This window comes from Sesamum indicum, linkage group LG8 (assembly GCF_026168435.1).
Source record: "Sesamum indicum cultivar Baizhima isolate 11 linkage group LG8, ASM2616843v1, whole genome shotgun sequence".
Taxonomy (NCBI): Eukaryota; Viridiplantae; Streptophyta; class Magnoliopsida; order Lamiales; family Pedaliaceae; genus Sesamum; species Sesamum indicum.
The window spans coordinates 6,955,664-6,966,769 of record NC_142664.1 but is presented as its reverse complement, the minus strand read 5'-3'; the positions used below and the strand labels follow the sequence as shown (position 1 = coordinate 6,966,769).

General features: G+C 39.3%; 1 protein-coding gene across 1 annotated transcript; it reads right to left on the bottom strand.

Moving 5' to 3' along the window:
* Positions 1–2,531: 2,531 nt before the first annotated feature.
* LOC148787159 (uncharacterized) lies at positions 2,532–4,014 on the bottom strand. Its single transcript, XM_088883506.1, has 2 exons — positions 3,288–4,014; positions 2,532–2,857 (listed from the first exon to the last, which is right to left on the bottom strand). Exons 1-2 carry the CDS (start codon positions 4,012–4,014, stop codon positions 2,532–2,534), a joined length of 1,053 nt encoding a protein of 350 aa, XP_088739632.1.
* Positions 4,015–11,106: the final 7,092 nt, after the last annotated feature.

Genomic DNA, 11,106 nt, shown 5'->3' with positions numbered 1-11,106 from the left:
GTGCACTTGATATTCATTGTTATGCTTAAAAAAATATAAGCAACATCTAGCTTAGTGCACCGAACATCATTCCCATGCTGCTTACAGCAAAGATGTAGGGGATTTCAAACATCTAAGTCCTCTTCAGTCTACCACGACTGAATCTTGGATAGCTTATCCCTAGATAGGAATCCAATTCCTATATGGAGAATTACATGAACAATATTCGTGGTTTAGAGTTCCACAATATTTTTCTATCATTCCAAATGATTAAGACGTTTTTTTAACATCTAAAACACTAGGAACACACAATTGTGCTCCTACTGACCTTCCACCTTGTTCTTGACCGAGTAATTTTACTCATTAATTTTTCAAGACAAGTATTCTAGGTACAAGACGTTCAAACCTAATTTGAACTCCATAGCGGATATTTTGGCTCCAAGCCATTCATCTAGACCGATGTCTTACATCGCTTCTCCTTATTCTATTAGACTCAGAAATTCATAGGTAACTGGAGCTTTCTGATCATTCCTTCAGAGAACTGAAATACAGTCAGTGAAGATTTGATTACAAATGATATTTGCATTATTCCATAACGAACCTATATAAATCAGACTCCGATTGTAATTTGCCTCCTACTAATCCCTTGATGTATGCAGGACCATTCCTCATACTCAAGACCTTTTGCAAGTCATAAGCTTTCCAATCCATATTAAATATGGTTTCTGGATCATGACTTTAAACAAACGCCATGTTTTTGAACTTGACAATTTTCGAAAGTCCATATCCAGATGTGCGAGGTAATTCAGTGAAACATCGATCAAATTATGTCCAATCAAGGTTCGATTTCTTCCTCACCAGAGATAGTTCAACATCGTCTCTTCAGGAATAATTTCACTGAATGAGAATCCTATTTTCATTTAGATATTTCAAGAACTCCCACTAAATGCACACCACCTCGATCCAATTGAAGGGTTTGTCTCCGTAACCAATTTGGTTCTCCACCTCAAATCTAAGTCTTTGAGCTTTCCGGAAGTTCTTAGACTTGTGAACCCTCTACTTGTCTTTTTGTATTTAGTGATCTACATATGTCTATTTGGATCCAATCCAACAGATTGTTTTGACAAGAGTTCTTTGTCCCACAAAGTGCTTTCACGGCTTTCTTCTTTCTCAGGAAGATTTATAAGTTAGAAGACTCAAATCATCTATACTAGACTCTTTGAATCTACCAATCTACTTATCCTGACTAGAGGGATATGGCTTAGCTTATACATGCCATGCTCTGTAAATTTTTCTCCTTAACTATCCATTTAGTCATTTGGTTTAAGCGTGCATAGTCTAATTATTATAGGGTATATGATAATTTATAACTCAACAAACTCAAAAATAAAGGAATCCTTTTTTGATCAAGTTTGTAGTCTAATTTGTCCAACAATTGCCTAACAAAAACTTGATCATGCTGGGTTACATAATCGTATGTTATCTTAATTTGAATACTAATGGCTAAGTCCATATTAATCTTATAGCTTTTGCAATAATGACCTAGCTTTTTTTCGGTAAATGTAAATTTCATTGATTAAAAAAAGTACAAAAACTACAATACATCAATCCTCATAATTAGGTGGACCTCTCGACAGGCCAAGGGATTCGCCATAAACGATAAAGCGCACAAGTGCTAATAGAGTAAGCAAGATCAACACTCAATATTCCCTACCATACGTCCTCAATGATAATAGCACCCATGGTAGATGCCTCATGGTTACCCCTATCAAAACATCGAAACTTACGTTCACGCCATACGTGATAGACAAACGCAGCCAGCAAAGCATGATATGAATGCTTCCCCTCCATCTATGCGCTGCTCATATGATATTAGTTGGCCAAGGTCGGTTAGTCCAGTCAAATCGAAGGATTTGTCGAATCACCCTCAAGCATTTTCTGGAATATTTGCACTGAAAGAACAAGTAGACATGTATTTCGGAGTCCCTTCATCACATAAAACACAAGAAGTACCTAGGTGGGATAGCCAAGGCTTGTCCACGATGGACAGTTTGCCAAGGATAGCTAACCAAAGAACAAAGGCATGTCTATCTTGAAGGTACCCAAGAGTAGTGAAGACCAACCTACTTTAAGCTCAAGTGTCTTGAGAGATCGAATGATCAATGCAGCTATCGATGTACTCTGCGATCCCTATGAAATACAGTCAGTGCCGCTATAAATAGGGGGTAAAAGCATGAAGAATCTCCAAGTACTCAATAGCAGTGAGGAAACGCTAGTGCCAGTGTCCATCCTCAATCACCATATTAACCTTGTCCATCATCAGTTGTTGGTAAGCTATGGACCCCACGGGAAGCGATGAATAAATGTCAAGTACATGCCAAGGATCCTGACATAAATAGAATGATGCCCCGTCAACGTCACAGTAATCTATAAGAGGTCTTAATAGAGGTCGTAATATAAAATATTGCAGCATGAGATAGGTCGAAAATCAGCCATGAGTGTAGGATTATGTAACTTAGGAATAAAGGCCAAGAATGTGGAGTTCACCTATTTCAAAAGTCTCCAATAGTGAAGAATTCGAGAACTGCCTGTGTGACCTCACACCCCACAACAGGCCACGTTGCTTTATAGAATCCTGAGGTATAACCATCAAGGCCTGGTGCTTTATCCTCAGCTATATAAAAAATAGCCATTTTTACCTCATTAGCCATCACAGGTCGTAGTAGGTCCTGTGCCTCTTCAGTTGTTACAATATGTCGCGCCCATGGGCGGAGGTAACGAAAATCAATAAACGGTATACTCCTCTCGCCACCAATAGATTTCGGTAGAAACCCATTAATTCTTGGATCACTGATTGGTGATCCGTGTGGGTGTGTCTCTGTTCATCATTAATTTGAAAATAACATCTCATGGTGCGGCATTGGGTTATCTTCTGAAAGAATACACGAGAACATTGGTTACCCCCTTTCATCTATTACATCTTGGCCCGTTGTTGCAACATAACTTGCTCAAGTTTTGCTGCTTTCACATAAACCAACCTGCAGTAATGTTCAAGATGCAAGAGCAGCGGATTGTGTCTGTCAAAGCTAACTAATTGTTGAGCGTGGCCAGGAAGTCCTTGGCAAGTCGAACATTCTGTGATAAATCCCTTTTGTTTCAAAACTGTTGTCGAAATACTAATTTCAACACTTTAAGTTTACGTGTAACCGAATACATCAAAATATCGGTAATGTGATGCTGCCATACATTCTGCACACTAGGTATAAACTGAGGCAAGCGAGCAAGATAGTTATCAAATCTAAGCATACCTCCAAATTGTTGCTGTACATCCCCTTTCAGTATAAGAGGTGAGTGGTTAGATGTATGAGGTGGAAGATACATATAGGAGACAATTGGCCATCTATTCATCCATGTATCATTAACGAGCATTATGTCCAAGTGCTTCCATAAGCTGCGTGAATCAGCACTATAGTTGTGCCATGTGAACCATTCCCCTTGTAGTGGTAATGGAAGAAGACCGGAATCCATAATGCAATCATTAAACTCCTTGCTGGCTAATCGGATGTCACCAGAGGTGCCACACGCCTCACTGGTGTCACGAATAGTATTAAAGTCCCCACCTACAATCCACATCTCCTCAGCACATTGCCATGCGAGTAAATTAAGAGCCTGCCAAAGCTCTTGACTTGTACTAATATCATTTACACCATAAGCCACAGTAACAACAAATATTTCATGCAACGCTCGGACATGAACATGACAGTGAATAAATTGCAGTCCAATATCCATAATAGTGACATCAATGAATTCCTTATCCCAAGTAATCCATATACGATTCCTAGAACTCATAGGATCAACAAACCATTTCCATCTAGGCAAAGTAGCTAATTGTATACGTACTGCATTGTGACATTGGACTCGCGTTTCCAAGAGACCAATAAAATATAGCATGAACTCCGCAACTAGATCGATGACTGCTAGTTGATGATCCCTCCTATTCATGCCCCATACATTGCAAATAGTTGCATTCAACATGGGTCACTATTGGAGGGGCTATATCTGTTAGGACCCCGGGATATATCTTCTACTTCAGTATCAAGAAGAGTTAGCACATCAAAAGCGTTATGCAAACAACAATGACTTTACCTTTATCACATTGAGTCTCCCATGGAGGAGAAGCCATGCATTCCTCCGTGTCCACAACAATTGGAGTCGGATCCTCCATAGGTTGTCTCCTTTGGCATAGGAGGTGCATTCGCCGGCCTTGCATGTTGAACATACATGGACACTGGCGGTTTAAAAGTTTTATTCACAGAACAGGCCTTCGTTGCATGTTCCAAGCTCATGCAAGTGGTACATTTAGGGGGAAGCCACTCATGTCAACATCCACCTTGCATGCAACTTAGCCACCCTCCTCAGTTGGCAACATGATAAATAAATGCTTCGGGAGCTTCAAACAGATGTCAAGCATGATACAAATACGACCGAAATCCAGTCTCTTGCATGCGGGAGTGATAGCATCCGGGTATAACGATTTTCCTATTCCACTAGCCACTGTACTCAATCCTTCGTTAGTCCACAGTTCCATAGGCAAGTGCCATAGTTTAACCACACCAGGACTTGTGTGTGCTTTAATTTCCTCAACACCATTCCAAGTTCCCATTTTTGCAACACAATAGGTTGACTTTGGAATAACCACGGTCCTCCCTCAATAACCTCTACCATAGCCCAGTTGTTTTAAAGTGGAAGAAGAAAAAACCATTTGATGTAAGTCGTAACATCACTCAAAGTTGGCCATATGGATTTAACAAAATCTTTGAGATGATGGAAATAGGGGCGCTTGCCAAAAAAAAATAACCGATAGTTGTGGTGTTTCAACGTCAAGAACCACCCCGAATAACATCCAAAGTGGGTTGTACAATAACCTCCCCATTTTACAACGAAGGAGGAACATAGGATAGTGTTTTATGCGTCGAATTATGAAACGTATCAGCAATTTTATCAACTGAATCCATAATGTTCAAGCACAGTTTCAAGGGAACAGTACCTATGTAAATTTCGGGTGTTGGTTGAGGTGCAGGTTGCATGGCCGGAGGCTGCATGGTGCCTATTCCAACCACGATAGTCGGAAATGGTGGCAATCCAGCAGTAACGATCGCCATGTGCTTCAGACTAGAAACCCTAGCACCCAAACGAGGATTTTCCATTGCAATAGGCGTTGTCATCGTGGAAGGAGGTGGCGCCGCGTCTATTGTCATCGTGGAAGGAGGTGGTGCCGCAGCTGTTGATGAGGCTAGCAGTGCAACAGGCATCAATGTTCATCGGGTTAATCGAAATCCTCGTGCCCAAGGATTGTCGTCGATCGAGAGTGGCTTAACGGGAATAGGGCCGACTTTCGCTTCCCACTTCTTGTTCAATTGTTCCAACACAGCAATGGAGGATTTGTCTCCATCATCAATCACTTTATGCGCCAATTTTAAAAATTCAGCAATATTAAATGAATCACGGATAACTACCCGATCATCCACATCACGAGATTGGCCGTCATCATCAGCACCGCTGTCACTCCGCCACTGTCATGGGTTGTCGCCCGTCGCATAGTATCAACAGCAATCTCATCATTCACTAGCACCAACGCAGCGCCATAGCCTGCATATCGTTCATTAAGGAAATTGCTAGCATCATGTCCATGCACCCATCACTCGCACGGGTACAAAGTATCGGATCGCCCTCTCCCCAATGATCTCCCTAATCCTCCGCGTCAGCCATGTCGTCCGCCGTCTCCTCCTCATCGCCGCCACCAATTTTGCCATGAGGACATGTGGTTAGGGTTTTAGTGCATGAAATGTGTGGTGAGGTAGTGTGTGTGAGAGAATAGAGAGAATTATGAGAGTCCATTCTTATTTAGAAAGTTTTTCTAAAGAAAGTTTCCATCGCCTAGCTTTAAGACTATATGTCTTATCATTCTACTCCTTTTCATTTCTGTAAATCATTTGCAGAAATGCGCTTTTAAAGCAAGTTTTCTATACTTGAAAATAGGAATAGTAATCACGTTGCTCAACAACAAATGCAATAGCTTGGGCAGAGAGGAGTTCATGACACTCCCTCTTCCAATGTCCCTTGGCATTTTGTACAAACGTCATGCGTAAATCTTGACCGCAGGACCATTTTTTCATTTCCCTTTATTCTCAACCATCGTGGCGACAGGAGCTTTCAAAGCGCTTGCAGCGGCTGACTTTGCTCCATCTTTCTTTCCTCACAGGGCGTTCGACACCCTTGCCTTTCACTCTTAAGGTGGAATCCACCAAATTCAATACCGACGATACAGATTCTTCAATCGGTTACTAGTATTAGTTCAACCATTTTTATTAACTCATGAATGGTCTTCTCAAGCCCATTTGGCTTTTATGATAAATAGGTCGAAGAAGGGTTGAAGGTACTGGAAGATTACATCAAGGTACATTTCTTTTTTAAGATCAACATTGAGGTCATCGAGCTTCTCCACAAGGGATAGCATCTTAACCCCATGTTCATGTACAGGCGACCCTCAGTTATCTTGGCTTCAAAAACTACTTCCGTCGCGGCATATCCAATATGCTGGTTTGGTCTCGCATAAACTCATTTTATGTGGAGCATTATTAACCAATAATGTCCAGCCTATCATACTGCTCATAGATGATGGGAGCAAGTATGACAGTGCGGATCTTGTGATTGCCCTCATGGCTTAATTCTGAACATCAAACGTTCTTTAAGTAAGGACTCCTTTCACAAGTCTGATGGAAGTGGCTTATCCATGACATAAGTCATGTTCGAGAATCGAGGACAATCCTCTGACTTTACAGCCAATTTATTGATTAATGTGTTTCGTAAAACTAAATCTCAAATAATAAGAAACGAAAAGTGGTTCTTGGACATTCATTCATAACGTAAAGCAGAAAATTGAGTAGATTATAGTAATATTGTAGTTGAGTTAAGACTTGGTCTTTTAGTTATTTCTACAAACCCCCACCACTCTCAGGTGGGGTTTTGGAAACCCTTTCCTAGTGGGCTTGGGATCCACAAGAAGTTTATCATGTCCCTCTTTTACGATTCACATGGAAAAAGCCTCGTGGGAGGCGACCAATGCCATTCTCATTTTATGAAATTTCTAATATGTTTTGCCTCACCTTTTCACATGATCCCAAGAGCTCCAAGCGAAGCATACTACTCGGTGTTAAGCCCGACCCATCAACCAAATCACACCTCAATTGTCGGCCCCCACGACTCATGAGACAGAAAAATAATGAGCATGCTTCTATAACAATAATGTAGCTTGTCTTATATTCCAAATGTGCCATGACTCATGAGATCATATTTGGATAGTGGTAGCTTCCTCATCATATTGTTATGGATGGAAGGCCTGGACAGATCGAAAAACCATTTAGATTCAAGTCCGTTACGAGCCTAATATTTACTTAGTCTCAGGTCCAATCCATCAATCAAATCACACCTCAATTGTTGCCCCTACGACTCGTGAGACAGGGAAACAGTGAGCGTGTTCCTTTGTTTACAATAATGCTGCAGCTTGTCTCTATTTTAAATATACCACGACTCGTGAGACCACATTTGGGTAGTGGCAGCTTCCTTACCATATTATTGTGGATAGAAATCTTGGACAGATTAAACCATTTCGATCCAAGTCCATTTTGAGCCCTAACACTTTAACTTGGTCCAACCAAGTGAGAGTTAAATTTGAGTGTTGACCAAGACCTCATCACATTAATATTTTGCATGCATTAATATCAAATATTTAAAAAATCACTTAAATAAGCATTGCATGCAAAAGAACCTAGCACACCCTCGTTGGATGATCACGAGCCCAACCTATGCAACCCACTGAGCCCGTAGTGAGTTTAAGGTCTTTCGAGAGTGGCCCTATGCTATTACAAAAATGATCCAGGCCTTGTAACTCCTCCTTGGGTCTCCTTCCTCCGTGGTTTACCTCCTTCCTCTGTGGGCTTGCTTTATAAGAATAAAAATCCTCACCAAAAATCTATTCTACTCTCATTACGATTTAAAAAGAAATCCCGATCAACAGTCGGGAGAGTACATAGTGAAGATGATAGAAAGCCGTATTATTCCAAGGCAAAAAACAAGAGAAGGAGAGAGACAAAATAAATGGGCACACGAGGCCCACTTAACATAAACAAAATAAATAAATACATTCAAACGGTCAAGAGCTCCGTGATCATTCATTATCATCCAACTAGCATAATAATCCAATTAAACATGGTAGAGAAAAAATAATACATCCCATGTATAATAAAAAATATGACATCCAATATCATCAAAATAATCTTATGCAGAAAATACAAGTTTAAAATTGCAATTAAAAGAATGATTAGAACAATTTAATTATATTGATAGAGCAATTTATATTAATAGAGCAATTTAATTTTTTATTGATAGAGCAATTTAATTTTTTAAAAAAATCCAATTTAATCCAAAATTAAATCAGCAAAAATTAATAATTTTCAAAAAAATCTGCAGAAATCAGAAAATTCAAATGTGCAGATGGTCTACGCGCAAGCTTGTCCAGCGCACGCCAGCCTGCGCGCGCATGCTGTGCAGCACCAGCCGGCAGTGCGCTACTATAATGCCTGTTAATTTTTTTTTAATTCTACACATTAAACTGAAAATAAAACCAAGTATTTACAGAAAATTCCAATTTTTCTTAAACACTTAACTTATCCAATTAATCTCAAAATTAAACAAGTTAATTTCTACATATAATTATCCATAAAATAAGCAATTAAAACGTGCTTTAGAAAATCATAAAGAGCACGTTAACATTCTAATCACACAAAACCAACAGTCTCTACATCGAACCGGGCTCTGATACCACTTGAAGGATCACGTGGTACGACCTGGGAACGCACTAGCGGAAGCGGTAAACGAAAATGAATATAGCAATTAAACTTAAAGTGTAAAAACAACGATCCAAGGGGTGTACCCTTGGAGTTCTGGGACATTCGATGTAGTATAAAAATAAAAATAAAATAAAAATCATATGAAACTAGTCGGTGTGAAGGAGAGCATAAAAAGAGTAAAGATGATACCTTTATGTTTTTCTCGTTAACTAAGCCGAAACGTTCACCGGAGGTTCCAACATAGCGTCCACACCACATAGAAAATTGTAATCTCTTGAACTCCTTGCTAGAAGATAAACAGGAGAAATTTTCCAAGAGAATTAGAGAGAGGGGGACAGCCGAGTGCTTCTAGGAGGGAGATTTTTTTGTGTTGTATGATAATGTTATATATATCTTGTATTGATAAGTAAGAATGTGTCTAGATTCATTCTTTTTATCTATAAGATATACTTTTCTTTATTCCAAATACAGAGATTTTCAACAATGACCAAAATTGCACTTTCAAAATTACAATATGTGGTTAATTTTTCCTTCCATAGAATTTTTCATTGGCTCAAATATTAATGTTGGCCGATTTTATCCAATAAAATTCAAGGCCCAAATTAAATCCAACTTAAATAACAATCCTTTTGATTGAGCTCACTATGTATTTAATCTAATTAAATGTATAAGTCCAAATTATCTTTATTAATTAATAAGATCCAACTTATTAACTAATAAGGACAAGCTCGATATAAATTAATGTCATTAATTTATTCTTGGGGTATTTTCATCCAATGGATCTCCGTTTTGTAAGTAATCTATTCTTACAGAATTAATTCTAAATTAATTTATTGTCCTTTCTCGGTGATTTGTGTGTGACATTTTAGGTTCACCTTTCAGCTAGACTTGAACTAATATTCTACACTATTATTGATTAAATCTAATTTAATTAATAATTCTTTATTAACCTTTAATCAAGGAAGCCCGTTACTATAGGTAGTCGTCTAGCAACGGTCCATGGCACTAGAGACTAGGTGAATGACCGTGTGAGTATTTAAGCTCTCGAGCCCATACGGGTACAGTCATTCCATACACCGTCTCCCGCCCTTAGTCTAGGGCATGGAATTAGATGTCGGTTCCCATCCTGAAGTAGGCATCTATGCTTAATACTTGATATCACGTTAAGTCAAGTTTCTCGACATAGGAACCTCTTGTTCCTATTCGATCAATGATTGTTGCCACAAGTTTATAAAGCGTGAACGCATCTCCACGTGCATAGGAGATACATCTGTCATCGTATGCACGTGACTGCCGTGATTCCTGAAGTTTGAGGACTACTACCCTACTACCGGAGCTAAGGATTCGAGTCATACCGATCAAGCCTTCATGGCTTCAATATGACGGTCCCCGTGAGTGAGTTCAGTTGATCCAACATCTAGTCAATCAACCCATCAAGATCGCATAGACGCTTTAAGTTTGTCACCGAGGAAACACAATACTCACTAATTGAATGCTACTCTTGGTGCAAGTAAGTGACTCTCAATGTCCAATCTCGAGATCCTCGACTTAGAACGTTTCAGACTCAATCTATTGATAGTTGGTTTCATGACTGTCATTCAAGGCTCGGCCTTTGTTGTGATGTTCAAGCATATGCAAACATACACAATGAGCACAATAAGCGAATACTCATTTTATTCACTTAAAATAATATTATGGAATATCAATTAATTATCAGAATAGAATACATCCAAAACCGCCAATCCAATTGGCTTTTTGATCACCTATTCCAACATCAAGTGCCCCACCCTACAAGAAATGATCAGGTAAAGTTTTGGTTCTTTAACTTCTAACATTCAAATTCAGGGTTTTAATGAACTTGCTCACGATGCGGATATCCAAGAATATGTCACAGATTGAAAGCAACAATATTGAAATCCTGCCCCAAAAACTTGTCACCTCATTATTTATCCTACAACTAGAGAAACAAACACAACAATCCAGAGGCCTCCCCTATCGAGACCCTTTTTGCTCAACTAGTAGGGAATGATCAAAGGCCCCCACTTTTTCCAATCTTACAGAGGTTAAGGAGGCCACACTACATGATTCAAGGACAGCTTTTGTGACCTAAGGTCTTCAAATCCTGCACAAAGAGATATTACCAGTCAATTCAGAAGCCCATTCCAAGTTTTCCCACAATCTGTCAATAATTTTCAGGTATTTACTATCTCCTAACAAA

Coding starts and splice junctions, on each gene's coding strand:
- LOC148787159 (XM_088883506.1), bottom strand. CDS start 4,014: ATGTTGAATGCAACTATTTGCAATGTATGGGGCATGAATAGGAGGGAT. Junction 2,858..3,287: donor TGTACAGCAACAATTTGGAG/GTATGCTTAGAT, acceptor AATGATGAACAG/AGACACACCCACACGGATCA.